This window comes from Erythrolamprus reginae, chromosome 1, assembly GCF_031021105.1.
Source record: "Erythrolamprus reginae isolate rEryReg1 chromosome 1, rEryReg1.hap1, whole genome shotgun sequence".
In the NCBI taxonomy this organism is placed as follows: domain Eukaryota; kingdom Metazoa; phylum Chordata; class Lepidosauria; order Squamata; family Dipsadidae; genus Erythrolamprus; species Erythrolamprus reginae.
This window is the reverse complement of record NC_091950.1, coordinates 25,809,927-25,825,544: the sequence shown is the minus strand read 5'-3', so window position 1 is coordinate 25,825,544 and position 15,618 is coordinate 25,809,927. Positions and strand designations below refer to the sequence as shown.

At 44.3% G+C, this 15,618-nt stretch overlaps 1 protein-coding gene across 2 annotated transcripts in view; it reads left to right on the top strand.

Annotated features, from left to right (window-relative positions):
- The window catches only part of SSBP4 (single stranded DNA binding protein 4), a 97,324-nt gene that overhangs the window by 34,980 nt on the left and 46,726 nt on the right, over positions 1-15,618 (top strand). For both annotated transcript variants that reach the window (XM_070747590.1, XM_070747598.1), the window contains exon 3: positions 82-143. In XM_070747590.1, the coding sequence (XP_070603691.1) occupies positions 82-143 (62 nt within the window). The remainder of the gene's footprint in view (positions 1-81; positions 144-15,618) is intronic.

The window sequence follows — 15,618 nt, the reverse complement described above, 5'->3', positions numbered from 1 at the left end:
AGTTCTGCCACTTGTGGAAGTGCTCAATTGGACAAAGCTGGCTTTACCTCTTTAACTGGTACTTTTATTGCTTCTCCCCAGATCCGGTGGGAAAAGAACATTACCCTGGGAGAACCACCTGGCTTCCTTCACTCCTGGTGGTGGTGAGTAGCATTCACGGTGTGCTCAATGGGATGGAGGGTGGAAGGCATTGTCTAAATCAATGTTTCCCAACCTTGGCAACTTGAAGATATCTGGACTTCAACTCCCAGAATTCCCCAGCCAGCATTCGCTGGCTGGGGAATTCTGGGAGTTGAAGTCCAAATATCTTCAAGTTGCCAAGGTTGGGAAACTCTGGTCTAAATCAATATTTTCCTACCTTGCAATTTTAGGGTATGTGGACTTCAATGCCCAGACACTTCAATTCCCAGACACTTTGGCAACTCTTAAGGTACACAGGCCTTAGGGTCACCAAAGTTAAGAAAGGTTAGTTTAGATCAGTGGTAGAAACATAGAAGTCTGACAGCAGAAAAAGACCTCATAGTCCATCTAGTCTGCCCTTATACTATTTTCTGTATTTTATCTTAGGATGGATATATGTTTATCCCAGGCATGTTTAAATTCAGTTACTGTGGATTTATCAACCACGTCTACTGGAAGTTTGTTCCAAGGATCTACTACTCTTTCAGTCAAATAATATTTTCTCACGTTGCTTTTGATCTTTCCCTCAACTAACTTCAGATTGTGTCCCCTTGTTCTTGTGTTCACTTTCCTATTAAAAACACTTCCCTCCTGGACCTTATTTAACCCTTTAACATATATAAATGTTTCGATCATGTCACCCCTTTCCCTTCTGTCCTCCAGACTATACAGATTGAGTTCATTAAGTCTTTCCTGATACGTTTTATGCTTAAGACCTTCCACCATTTTTGTAGCCCATCTTTGGACCCGTTCAATTTGATCACTATCTTTTTGTAGGTGAGGTCTCCAGAACTGAACACAGTATTCCAAATGTGGTCTCACCAGCACTCTATATAGCGGGATCATAATCTCCCTCTTCCTGCTTGTTATACCTCTAGCTATGCAGCCAAGCATCCTACTTGTTTTCCCTACCAATGTTTTTAATCATTGGATTTGTATTGTGCATTGTTGTTGTGAGCTGCCTCGAGTCTTCGGAGAGGGAGTGCATACAAATCTAATACATTATTACAGTGATCCCTCGATTTGCGCGTTCTCGATTAGCGCGAAACGCTGCAACGCGGTTTTTCAAAAAATATTAATTAAAAAAATAAAATATTAAAAAATAAAAAATAAGTCCACGCTAGTTCTCTCTCTCTTTCTCTCCCTGTTGCCGGCGTGGTATATGAGAGAGAAAGAGAGAGGCAGAGGTCGGGCGCATTACCGGGAGGTGGAGGCGGCGTGGGGACGCTGGGTGCCGGGGACTCCGAGGAGGGGGAGACCGCCGGCCGCTCAATCGGGCCGGCAGGGAACAGAATGGAGCCTTCCGCGGCGGGGCTGGTAAGGGGGGAAGCCGAGGGGGCAACGGAGTCCGGCGCTGGGGCCATGCGGGGCCGCTCATCCAGGGGGGCGTGTGTGGACTGGCAAGCGGCAAGCGGCAAGTGATCTGGCGGGAAGACCAAGGGAAGGTTCCTTCAGCCGCCCAACACCTGATCCGCTCCGCAGCGCGGCAGCAGCGAGGAGCCGAAGATGGGGTTTCCCCTTTGCCTTTACCCCATCTTCGGCTCCTCGCTGCTTCCGCGCTGCGGAGCAGATCAGCTGTTGGGCGGCTGAAGGAACCTTCCCTTGGTCTTCCCCGCCGCCCACACGCAAACTCCACCATCTGCGCATGTGCGGCCATGAAAAAAAATGGCGCACATGCGCAGATGGTGGTTTTACTTCCGCATCCAATATAACGCGGAAATCGGTTAGCGCGGGAGGTCTTGGAACGTAACCCCCGCGCTAACCGAGAGATCACTGTATTATTATTATTATTATTATTATTATTATTATTATTATTTATTAAATTTGTATGTAGCCCCTCTCCGAATTTGTCAAGAATCATGAGATACAACACTTAACAATTGTTATAGGGGTCAAATAAGCAATGAAGAAACAATATTAATAACAATCTTAGGACACAAGCAACAAGTTACAGTCATACAGTCCTAATTGGGAGGAAATGGGTGATAGGAATGATGAGAAAAACTAGTAGAATAGAAGTGCAGATTTAGTAGAAAGTCTGACAGTGTTGAGGGAATGATAAGTTTAGCAGAGTGATGGCGTTCGGGGGAAAAACTGTTCGTTCTGTCTAGTTGTCTTGGTGTGCTGCAGTGACATTTTGAGGGTAGGAGTTGAAACAGTTTGTGTCCAGGATGCGAGGGGTCAGTCAATATTTTCCCCGCCCTCTTTTTGACTCGTGCAGTATACAGGTCCTCAATGGAAGGCAGGTTGGCAGCAATTGTTTTTTTTCTGCAGTTCTGATTCTCCTCTGAAGTCTGCGTTGGTCTTGTTGGGTTGCAGCACCAAACCAGACAGTTATGGAGGTGCAGATGACAGACTCAATGATTACGGAAGGGAAGGAAGGATGGAAGGGTATGGAGGGAACGAAGGAATTAAGGAAGGGAAGGATCAATCAACATCCCGAGAGTATCTGCATTCCTTCAAAAAAACAAACATGGAGCGAGTTTTCACTTACTAGTCCCTCGTACAGTTTGAAATAGAGTGTGGTGGAAAAACCCGAGAAGTTGGGATGATGGCAGAAGAGATGGCGCCAAATTTCACATAACAGGTAGCTCATGAAATCTCTCTCTACACACACACACACTCAGAGATACACCCACGCGAGCCCACCACACCCATCTTTATTTTTCCTGCCTTTTCTGCAGGAGTTTGCTGGCAGAGAAAATAGGGTGGAGAAAGTTCCCGGAAGGTAGGGAATTTTGGATACCCTTGGAAAAGGCGTCGACTGGGGAAGGGTGCGCGTGGGTTTTCGCTCTCTTCAGTCCCAACTTTAAAAGTCGCCCCCTCCTCCCCAATTCTTGTTGTTGGCTTCAAGCACAACTGGAACGCATTCAAGAGCTTCCCCCCACCCTCCCTTCAATGCACACTCCTTCCCGGAAACCCCCCCCCCTCCTCCCTGTCCGTTGCGGCGTCTGGCTCCAGCTTCTACACATGGATGTGATTTGGAGGAATCCAGAGGCAGAATATTCCAGGGACTGAACTGGGGGTGGCAGCAACGGAGATCTGGCTTGATAAGTGCCCGTCCCCTCCGCTCCCCAACCTTTGGCTCTTATCACAGGGAAAGGGCCGAGGAAAGGGGAGGGCAGGGTCCCCTGTGCAGTGGGAAGAAAGTCTGGAGGGCATGATGGATGAAGTGCCTTACAATCCCCCCCACCCCTCTCCCACTCTGCTGACTCTCCTCCCGGCCCCGGTCTCAAAACTTGGCTGGCTTTTCAGTTTCAGACGGATGGGCCTGCTTAGAGCATCTGCCTCCTTCCAAGCGCCTTCCCTCCCTTGCTTGCCCCCTCCCTCCCTCCCTCCTCCCCTCCCTCCCACCACATCCCTTCCTTTCCTTTTCTCCTTCTTTGTTTTATTATGTACGCCATCGTGCTGCAGCTACATTTTCTACCCTTTTTTTCCTTCCCTTTGCAAATCTTACCAGTTTTTTTCTTTTTAAAAAAAGCGTACGCAAAAATTCCTTTTTCTTTGTTTTCCCTCTCCTCTCCTTCCTCTTGCCTTCTCTTTTACTTAGTTGCTTTCTTTCTTTTTTTTTAGCCCTTCCTCTCTGTTTTTTCTCTCTCTGAGTCTTGGCGGCATGTTTTTACTTTATTTTATTTATTTATTTGTTTTGTCCAATACACAATAATGCACAATGAGAGTTATAGAGGACATAATGTCTGTATGTATGTTTGGTTTTTATAATAAGGTTTTTTTTTAGTTATTTTAGTATTGGATTGGATTGTTACATGCTGTTTTTATCATTGTTGTTAGCCGCCCCGAGTCTACGGAGAGGGGGCGGCATACAAATCCAATAAATAAATAAATAATCAAGTAGAATGTATTAAAGGGGGAATAGAGGAGAAACGAAAGGAGTGAAATATAACTATGAGAGAATAGCAGAAAAAGATGTAGGGATAGAAGAGAAGATATATGAGATGTGGGAGAGACAATAGGACAGGGGATGGTAGGCACTCTGGTGCACGTATGTATGCCCCTTACTGACCTCTTAGGAACTTGGTGAGGTCAACCATGGATAGTCTAAGGGTAAAGTGTTGGGGGTTAGGGGATGATACTACAGAGTCCGGTAGTGAATTCCACGCTTCGAAAACTCGATTACTAAAGTCGTATTTTTTACAGTCAAGTTGTTTCCCTTCATGAGAATCAAGAGTTTGGGATCAAGGGACAACAGAGCAATAAGATTTTGGAGCATCGTGGGTGTAATAAGAGACGGTTCGTTAAAAGTGTCAAAAATGCACAAATATACGGTTGAAATGACTAGATTTTCCTTTATCTGCCTGATGTCATATGCATTGCGAGATATTTATCTTCCTCCTGACTTCGAATTTATTGTTTGTGGCAGAGTGTTTACTGTATTTGGTTTGAGGGATTAAGCATTGTAAACTCAATTACCTATACACAAAGACACATGCATGTACAGTGAACCCTCGATCATCGCGAGGGTTCCGTTCCAGGACCCCAAGCGATGATCGATTTTTCGCGAAGTAGCGGTGCGGAAGTAAAAACACCATCTGCGCGTGCGCAGATGGTGTTTTTACTTCCACTGCCGCCCGCCCTTCGCACACCCACCCCGTTGCTCGCGCCTGGGGTGCGCGCGCGCTTGGGGAAACCCTAGCTCCGCTTCCCAGCTGGGAAGCGGAGCTAGGCTGCCCCAAGCTCGCGCGCGCCGCCCGCCCGCCCACGCTGTTGCCGGCTCCGCTTCCCAGCTGGGAAGCGGAGCTAGGCTGCCCCAAGCTCGCGCCCGCCGCCCGCCCGCCCACGCTGTTGCCGGCTCCGCTTCCCAGCTGGGAAGCGGAGCTAGGCTGCCCCAAGCTCGCGCCTGCCGCCCGCCCGCCCACGCTGTTGCCGGCTCCGCTTCCCAGCTGGGAAGCGGAGCTAGGCTGCCCCAAGCTCGCGCCCGCCGCCCGCCCGCCCACGCTGTTGCCGGCTCCGCTTCCCAGCTGGGAAGCGGAGCTAGGCTGCCCCAAGCTCGCGCCCGCCGCCCGCCCACGCTGTTGCCGGCTCCGCTTCCCAGCTGGGAAGCGGAGCTAGGCTGCCCCAAGCTCGCGCGCGCGGCCGCCCGCCCGCCCACGCTGTTGCCGGCTCCGCTTCCCAGCTGGGAAGCGGAGCTAGGCTGCCCCAAGCTCGCGCGTGCCGCCCGCCCGCCCACGCTGTTGCCGGCTCCGCTTCCCAGCTGGGAAGCGGAGCTAGGCTGCCCCAAGCTCGCGCGCGCCGCCCGCCCGCCCACGCTGTTGCCGGCTCCGCTTCCCAGCTGGGAAGCGGAGCTAGGGTGCCCCAAGCTCGCGCTCCAGCCCACCGCCGCTGGGGTCTTACCGGGGCAAGAGGGGGAAGACCCAGGGAAGCCTCTGCCCGGCGGGGAAACTCCACCATCTATGCATGCGTGGAAGGGCACGCATGCGCAGATGGTGGAGTTTACTTCCGGGTTGAAAACTAGCGAAATAGCCCTTTCGCGATCCTTGAGGACGCGAAACTCGAGGGTTCACTGTATACACATAGGTATGTATGTCTGTGTATATTTATTTTATTTTATTTATTTATTTTGTCCAATATATAATAATACACAATGAAGGTTATAGAGGATATAGTAGAGAAGATATACGAGATATAGGAGAGACTATAGGACAGGGGAGGGAAGGCGCTTATGTACGCCCCTTACTGACCTCTTAGGAATCTGGAGAGGTCAACCGTGGATAGTCTAAGGGAAAAATGTTGGGGGTTAGGGGATGATACTACAGAGTCCGGTAATGAGTTCCACGCTTCGACAACCCGATTACTAAAGTTGTACTTTTTACAGTCAAGTTTGGAGCAGTTAATATTAAGCTTGAATCTGTTGTGTGCTCTTGTGTTGTTGTGGTTGAAGCTGAAGTAGTCTTTGACAGGCAGGACATTGCAGCATATGATCTTGTGGGCAATACTTAGATCATGTTTAAGGCGTCGTAGTTCTAAGCTTTCAACGCCCAGGATTGTAAGTCTAGTTTCGTAGGGAATTCTGTTTCGGGTAGAGGAGTGAAGGGCTCTTCTGGTGAAGTATCTTTGGACATTTTCAAGGATGTTAATGTCAGAAATGTGGTATGGGTTCCAAACAGACGAGCTGTATTCTATGATGGGTCTGGTGAAAGTTTTGTAAGCTCTGGTAATATATTATTATTGTTGTTATTGTTATTATTATTATTATTTATTATCATTTTTTATTATTTTTTATTATTTTTTATTATTTATTATTTATTAGATTTGTATGCCGCCCCTCTCCATAGACTCCTATATCTCCTATATCTTCTCTACTATATCCTCTACTATATTATATATATTAGATATATATATTATATTATATTATATATATATATCTAATATATTATATATAGGATATATATTATATATCCTCTGATATATTATATATATATAATATATACAATATATAATATACAGTAGCCAGGCCCCAATTTAAAAAGGACATTGCTAAACTAGAGCACGTTCAAAGGAGAGTTACAAGGATGGTGAGTGGCCTGGAAACCATGTCCTATGAGGAACGGTTAAAGGATCTAGGGATGTTTAGTCTGCAGAGAAGACTGAGAGGAGACTTGATAGCTGTCTGCAAATGTCTGAAGGGCTGTCACAGAGCAGAGGGATCAGCATTGTTCTCATTAGCACATGGAAAGACTAGAAACAATGGAATGAAACTGCAAGGGCGTAGATTTAGATGAGATATCAGAAAAAACTTTCTAACGGTAAGGGTGATAAACCAGTGAGATACCTATGGGACCGCCTTCTGCCTCACGAATCCCAGTGGTCGATTAGGTCCCACAGAGTTGGCCTTCTCCAGGTCCCATCGACTAAACAACGTCATCTGACGGGGACCCAGGGGAAGAGCCTTCTCTGTGGCGGCCCCGGCCCTCTGGAATCAACTCCCCCGGAGATTTGAAGTGCCCCCACCCTCCTCGCCTTTCCCAAGACTATGAAGACCTATCTATGTCGCCAGGCACGGGGAAATTGATGTATCCCTTTTGGCTAGTAAGATTTATATGTGGTGATGACTGGGTCGTATTGACTGTTTCTTAAATGATAATGGGTTTTTAGCTTTAGTTTTAATTATTGGATTTGTACTGTATTGTTTATTGTTGTTGTGAGCCGCCCCAAGTCTTCGGAGAGGGGCAGCATACAAATCTAATAAATTATTATTATTATTATTATTATTATTATTATTTGACCTCTGTGCATACGCAGCAAGCGAAATCTCGTATGAGGACGCATTCGCAGAAGCAAAAAAAAAATGCCAAAAATCGGAAACATCTCACGCATATTACAATGTAAAAGGAAACAACAGAGATACAAATGAAAAGTTTAGACCTGATAAAAGTTGATGTCCTCATGTGGGATTTCGCTTGCTACGCATGCGCAGAAGTCAAATATCCTGCACACATCTGGGGCGCATAGATGCATGTGCATCTCAATTTCCATCACCAGACCCCGGACCCCAGCCATACCGGCTGCAACTCATTACTGACAGTAGCTAACAAAACATAGTTTTATTGTATGCTAAGTTATAGAAACATAGAAGTCTGACTGCAGAAAAAGATCTCATGGTCCATCTAGTCCAGTGATTTTCAACCTTTTTTGAACTGCGGCACATTTTTTACATATACAAAATAATGGGGCACCTTGAGCAGGGGGGAGTGGGGGGGCTAAAAAAAGTTTGGACAAAAAAAAATTATATATCTCTCTCTTCCTCCCTTTCGCTCTATTTCTCTCCCTCTTTCTCTCGTCCTTCCTCTCTCTCTCCATCCCTCTTTCTCTCTTCCTTCCTTCCTCTCTTTTTTGCTCTGTTTCTATCTCTCCCTCCTTTCCTGCCTCTCTTTCTCTCTCTCTCTCTCTTTCTTTCTCTTTCATTCTCTCTCTTTCTTTCTTTCTCTTTCCCTCTCTCTCTTGCTTTCTTTTTCTTTCCCTCTCTCTCTCTTTCTCTCTCTTGCTGAGCTTCGCGGCACACCTGACCATTTCTTGTGGCACACTAGTGTGCCGCGGCACACTGGTTGAAAAACACTGATCTAGTCTGCCCTTATACTATTTTCTGTATTTTATCTTAGGATGGATCCATGTTTATCCCAGGCATGTTTAAATTCAGTTACTGTGGATTTACCAACCACGTCTGCGGGAAGTTTGTTCCAAGGATCTACTACTCTTTCAGTAAAAAATATTTTCTCACGTTGCTTTTGATCTTTCCCCCAACTAACTTCAGATTGTGTCCCCTTGTTCTTGTGTTCACTTTCCTATTAAAAACACTTCCCTCCTGGACCTTATTTAACCCTTTAACATATTTAAATGTTTCGATCATGTCCCCCCTTTTCCTTCTGTCCTCCAGACCAGTGTTTCCCAACCTTGGCAACTTGAAGATATCTGGACTTCAACTCCCAGAATTCCTCAGCCAGCATTCGCTGGCTGGGGAATTCTGGTAGTTGAAGTCCAAATATCTTCAAGTTGCCAAGGTTGGGAAACACTGCTCCAGACTCTACAGATGGAGTTCATGAAGTCTTTCCTGATACGTTTTATGCTTAAGACCTTCCACCATTCTTGTATTTTTTCAGGTATTTTTTCAAGATTGGAAATAGGACTGATTTTTTATTTTATTTTTGCAACCGAGAAGCAGGATGTTAGTATCTATGGAAATTCTCAGTCACCCAGGTCATAGTGGTCACAAAGATGTTTTCAAGAGACAACTGGACTTTCTAGTTTTTCTTTGAAGACCTTTCACTTCTCATCCAAGAAGCTTCTCCAGCTCTGACTGAATGGTGGGGAATGGAAGGATTTGTACTCTTTGGAGACAGCCGGTCATTTGCATTCTTTTTTAACCAGCTGTCTTGCAAGGAGTATAAATCCTTCCATTTTCCATCATTCAGGCAGAGCTGAAGAAGCTTCTTTAATGAGAAGCAAAATGTCTTCAAAGAAAAACAAGAAAGTTCAGTTGCCTCTTGGAAAAAAAAGCACTTGTGGGGCAGGATGTTAATTGTTAGTTTGTGTGTTTGTTTGGCAAACATGAACAAGTTAGCAGCCAGTAATGCGCTGTTGCCCCATGGGAGTGGGGGACACAGTGGGGATAATAGGTTTATGCACTATTTATTGAATATTTAATAGTTTCTTATTGTCCTTCCTTCTCTAGTACCTTAGTATGATGCTCAATTACTTTTAAAATAGGAAATAATTAAATAGTATGTTTTCACCCCTAAATGCTTTAATCATTTTAATCCTTATCTAGAAATGAACTTTTATAGCAATTAAGAGCTACTTGCCTAATCTGTTATCATACTGAACCTTGTGGGTTCAGTGCAAAACCTTAAAATGTTACTGTGCTCCTCAACAAACAATGCTGTCTGTCATTTGTCCTTTTTGTGGCTAAATAAAGTGACGTTACTCAAAGGAAAAAGAGGCCAAGCACCTATTTGAAAACTTATCTTGGTCGGTAAGCCACTCCCACCTAGTCACATGATCTTTAGGTCACATGATTGTCAAGCCACTCCCACCTCGTTATTGGCCAACAAGCCACTCCTACTTGGTCACATGACCATCAGGACACACCCACAAATAAGCCACGGCCACAGTGTGGCAGTAAAAAATTTGGCAGCCCATCACTGATAGCAGATATAGATATAATCAAACATAAACAAAGGAAGTAAGTATAGATGAATAGAGACAGTAAGACAGGGGTGGTAGGTACGCTGCTGCGCTTATGCACACCCCCTTTACGGACCTCTTAGGAATGGGGTGATGTCCACGGTAGATAGTTTGAGGTTGAGGCTGTAACAACAGAGTCGGGTAGAGCATTCTGGGCATTGACCACTCTGTCGCTGAGGTTGTATTTCCTTCAGTACAGTTCGGAATGGTTTCCCTTGAGTTTGTATCGATTGTTTGCCCGTGTATCAGGAAAGACTTAATGAACTCAATCTGTATAGTCTGGAGGACAGAAGGGAAAGGGGGGACATGATCGAAACATTTAAATATGTTAAAGGGTTAAATAAGGTCCAGGAGGGAAATGTTTTTAATAGGAAAGTGAACACAAGAACAAGGGGGCACAATCTGAAGTTAGTTGGGGGAAAGATCAAAAGCAACATGAGAAAATATTTTACTGAAAGAGTAGTAGATCCTTGGAACAAACTTCCAGCAGACGTGGTTGGTAAATCCACAGTAACTGAATTTAAACATGCCTGGGATAAACATATATCCATCCTAAGATAAAATACAGAAAATAGTATAAGGGCAGACTAGAGGGATCATGAGGTCTTTTTCTGCCGTCAGTCTTCTATGTTTCTATGTTTCTATTTTTGTGACTATTATTATTGTGATTATTGTTGTCCAACACATCGTTTTGATCTTGGACAGCAGTCCCTTTCTTTTTCAGAAATAGTTCAGAATAGTTCAAAGCCTAGCTTTAGGATAGTTGTGCTGCATACACACTGCTCAAAATAATTAAGGGAACACTCAAAGAACACATCCTAGGTCTGAATGAATGAAATATTCTCATTGAATACTTTGTTCTGCACAAAGTTGAATGTGCACAACAGCATGTGAAATTGATTGTCAGTCAGTGTTGCTTCCTAAGTGAACAGTTCGATTTCACAGAAGTTTGATTTACTTGGAGTTATATTGTGTTTGTATTCCCTTTAATTTTTTTGAGCAGTATACATTTAATATGCCTATTTCTATTCTATTCTATTTCTCCCAGCTTTATCCTTCAATCCAACAGGCCAGACAGGTTTGCAAAGGTCACACAGTCAACCAAACTACAGTGGTACCTCTACCTACAAACGCCTCTACTTACGAATGTTTCTAGATAAGAACCGGGTTTTCAAGATTTTTTTGCCTCTTCTCAAGAACCATTTTCCACTTACAAACGCGAGTCTCCGAAACTGTAACCAGAAAAGGCATGGAGAAGCCTCTGTGGGGCCTCTCTAGGAATCTCCTGGGAGGAAAAAGGGCCGGAAAAGGTGGGGAGAAGCCTCTATGGGGCCTCTCTAGGAATCCGCCCCAAGCCACCCTGAGTCTTCGGAGAGGGGCGGCATACAAATCAAATCAAATCAAATAAATAAATAAATATTAAATTAGTTAGTTAGTTAGTTAGTAAGTAAGTAAGTAAGTAAGTAAGTAAGTAAGTAAGTAAGTAAGTAAGTAAGTAAGTAAATAAATAAAAATTAAACCTCGTCCTGGACTACCCCAAAAGGTTACCTGCCCGAGGTGACAGAACATCTTGCTCATACAACAGTTTAAAGCTTAAGTGCAAGTTAGCGAAACACACATTTTGTTTAACACGCAATTCCCAAACAGGAAAACAAAATGATGGCTCAACGTGACAGCATGGATTATACCACATAACTAAGAAAGACGCTGGGTTTTGCCGCTACAGGGTGCAATTACAATTGGCCCAACCCTCATTTTACCGTGGTTTGGTGCAGTAGTTTATGAGCAGGTCTTCTTGAGCTTTCTAAATTTACAGCAAGAATCGTGGCCAAAGCGAGCGTATAAATCTACAAGATACGTATGCTTGATGGCGCGATAAAAAATCCACCGCTGATTTCCCTTGTCCCTCTAAACATTCTTGGCAACTGTGCATTCTTGTCAGGCACTATGGGGATAGTTATGTTCCTCTCTCTCCCCCTCCCCATACCTCCGCCAAGACTTTGCAAGAAAGACCACAACGAGGGAGGCCCCACGCAGCAGCGGAGGTCACGTGGCTCTCCTCCCATGTGGACAGGGGACTGCTTCCGAGAAATCCAGCAAGCGGCCTGATTTATTGGAGGCTGAAAACGAGCAAAGGAGAGGATCCAGGCTGCTGGGCTTAACCCTTCCGAAGCTAGAGAAGGTCAAAGGCATGTTAAGCGGGCGTTTGGCCACTGGGTGGCTTGGGCATCTTATCTGCACAGCTACAAAAAGGCAATTCCTCACCCAAAGACAGAGCCTTGCTTTGTTAGTGTTTGGGTGGGGAGTCTGTTTGGGTGTCCGCAACTCTAGCTCATGACCCTGGCCAGGAAGTTTGATATCGGCCTAATACATTAGTAACGCTTCTTAACAGTAGTACCTCTTCTTATGAACTTAATTCATTCCGTGACCAGGTTCTTAAGTAGAAAAGTTTGTAAGAAGAAGCAATTTTTCCCATAGGAATCAATGCAAAAACAAATAATGTGTGCGATTGGGGAAACCATAGGGAGGTTGGAGGCCCTGTTTCCTCCTAGGAGATTTCTAGAGAGACCCCACGGAGGCTTCTCTCTGCCTTTTCCAGCCCTGTTTCCTCCTAGGAGATTCCTAGAGAGGCCCCACAGAGGCTTCTCCCCACCTTTTCCGGCCCTGTTTCCTCCCAGGAGATTCCTAGAGAGGCCCCATAGAGGCTTCTGCCTGCCTTTTCCAGCCCTGTTTCCTCCTAGGAGATTTCTAGAGAGGCCCCATAGAGGCTTCTCCCCGCTTTTCCGGCCCTGTTTCCTCCTAGGAGATTCCTAGAGAGGCCCCATGGAGGCTTCTCCCCGCCTTTTCTGGTTACAGTTTCGGAGACTCGCGTTTGTAAGTGGAAAATGGTTCTTGAGAAGAGGTAAAAGAAAATCTTGAACATCCGGTCCTTATCTAGAAAAGTTCGTAAATAGAGGCGTTTGTAGGTAGAGGTACCACTGTAGTTTGGTGGACTGTGTGACCTTTGCAAACCTGTCTGGCCTGCTGGATTGAAGGATAAAGCTGGGAGAAATAGAAGACAGTACGGATCACCAAAGGGAGGGCTGAAATTGCATTTCATTCTTAAATTACATTTCATTTTCTTAACAGTGGCTGACTGCCCAGCTCCTGCATCTGGTAGCTAAGGGGCAGCTGCCCATTGTCTTCTGGCAGTTCTGCACAGAGATTCTTTTCCTGGCCTTCTGATTGTAAGATAAGAGTGTTGTTGTTGTTGTTGGGCATTTTGGACCAAACAAAGGCTGTATGTCCCTTTTGGGTAGCACAAGACAGTCCTTTGCTCTGTAAAAAATTAAATCAGCTTTCACTTCATTTAAAATTAAAAGTAACAATACTTTCCAGCCATTTGGTAGAACAAGAAGCAATGGGTGGAAACTAGTCAAGGAGAGAAGTAACTTAGAACTAAGGAGAAATTTCCTGAGTTAATCATTGGAACAGCTTGCCTCCAGAAGTTGTAAATGCCCCAACACTGGAAGTTTTAAAGCAGATGTTGGATGTCGCTTGGCGGGACCCAGAGGAAGAGCCTTCTCTGTGGCGGCCCCGGCCCTCTGGAACCAACTCCCCCCAGAGATTAAAATTGCCCCCACCCTCCTTGCCTTTTGAAAGCTGCTTAAAACCCACCTCTGCCGTCAGGCATGGGGGAACTGAGATATTATTTCCCCCTAGGCTTCTACAATTTTATGCATGGTATGTCTGTATGTATGATTGGTTTTTATATAATGGGTTTTTAACTGTTTTTAGTATTGGGTTTTGTTATATACTGTTTTATTGCTGTTGCTAGCCGCCCCGAGTCTGCGGAGAGGGGTGGCATACAAATCCAATCAATCAATCAATCAATCAATCAATAAATAAATAAATAAATAAATAAATAACCATCTGTCTGAAGTAGTGTAGGGTTTCCTGGCTAAGTAGGGGGTTGGACTAGAAGACCTCCAAGGTCCCTTCCAACTCTGTTGTTGTTGTTGTTGTTGTTGTTGTTATTTATTTAACCATTCTGTCCTCCTGTTGCATTAAAATTTGATAATCATTCTGAAGGTGCTGAGGATCACAACTCCCTTCGTCCCTCCCTCCCTCCCTCTTTAATGTATTAATGATATTTGGAGACCACTCATCTCCCTCATAGTGTGCTTTCAGTGACATCATAGCTCCAGCGACTCATTTCTGATTTAAATTCAATTACAGAATCACCAGCTGGGGGTTTTTTTACCTCAAAACTACTGTCCACCCAGGCCAGGGTGCAAGCATCAATTCATGGGTGGACTATCAGAAAGCACAATATTTGCTGGACAGGAGTTGTCTAAAAAGTCAAGATGGTGGCTCTGCCTTTGTAATCGTGACCTTGTTCCTTTTTTGTGTACATCATAGTCGCCATCTTGATTTTTTTTAACTTTGCCCCTGACCTTTAATTAACCACAATTCTCAGTCTAGTTGGTTACATTCTTTTAAAAAAAAATTATTAAGATCAGTTAAAGCATTTAGCATTCAGATTCCATATTGAGCTGGGTTAGGTTTAACGTTTGTGGTAACAGAGCATGATTTAATTTTAATTTAATTTAATTTATTAAGATGTGTGTCATTCCATTTGCTTAGATTGGTTCAGTATTTTTCTGAATCCAGAAAACAGATTACCGGTACATAGGAAGTGGTGTGCATGTGTTTGTGCGTGCGTGTATATATAGTCCTATATAAAAAAGTATGTAGGTATATAATTCTTCAATAAAACAGATTCCTATATAATCTGTTTTCTAGATTCTAAAAAATAATGAACCAACCCAAGCAAATGGAATGACTCATATTTGTGTGTGTGTGTTTGTGTAGAGGGAAGGAGGGAAGAAAGGATATTGCCAATTGTGGGAACAGCATTTAGACTTATACAGGCCCTCTCTAAGCAGGTTACAGAATCAGCCTATTGTTGCCAAGAATCAGGGTCCTCATTTTACTCACTTTGGAAGGATGGAAGGCTTAGTCAACCTTGAGCTGGTGGTGAGATTTGAACTGCTGAACTACAGCTAGCAGTTAGCTGATAGTTTATTTTATTTTTATTTATTCATTTGTCCAATACACAATACATATGGAAGAGAATAGACATGAAGTAATATATATAAAGATAATATGTAAAAATAGAGGAGAAGATATATGAAAGGAATAAAATATATATGATATATGAGATAAAGGAAAGACAATTGGACAGGGGACGAAAGGCACATTAGTGCACTTATGTACACCCCTTACTGACCTCTTAGAAACCTGGAGAGATCAATCGTGGAGAGTCTAAGGGAGAAATGTTGGGGGTTAGGGGTTGACACTATTGAGTCTGGTAATGAGTTCCACGCTTCAACAACTCGATTGTTAAAGTCATATTTTTTACAGTCAAGTTTGGAGCAGTTAATATTAAGTTTGAATCTGTTGCGTGCTCTTGTATTGTTGCGGTTGAAGCTGAAGTAGTCATTGACCGGTAGGACGTTGCAGCATATGATCTTGTGGGCAATACTTAAACCGTGTTTTAGGCGCCGTAGTTCTAAGCTTTCTAGACCCAGGATTGTTAGTCTATTTTCGTAGGGAGGAGTGAAGGGCTCTTTTGGTGAAATATCTTTGGACGTTTTCAAGGGTGTTGATGTCCGAGATGTGGTATGGGTTCCAGACAGATGAGCTGTATTCAAGGATGGGTCTGGCAAAAGTTTTAGTCTGGCATAGCCAAAAATTAGG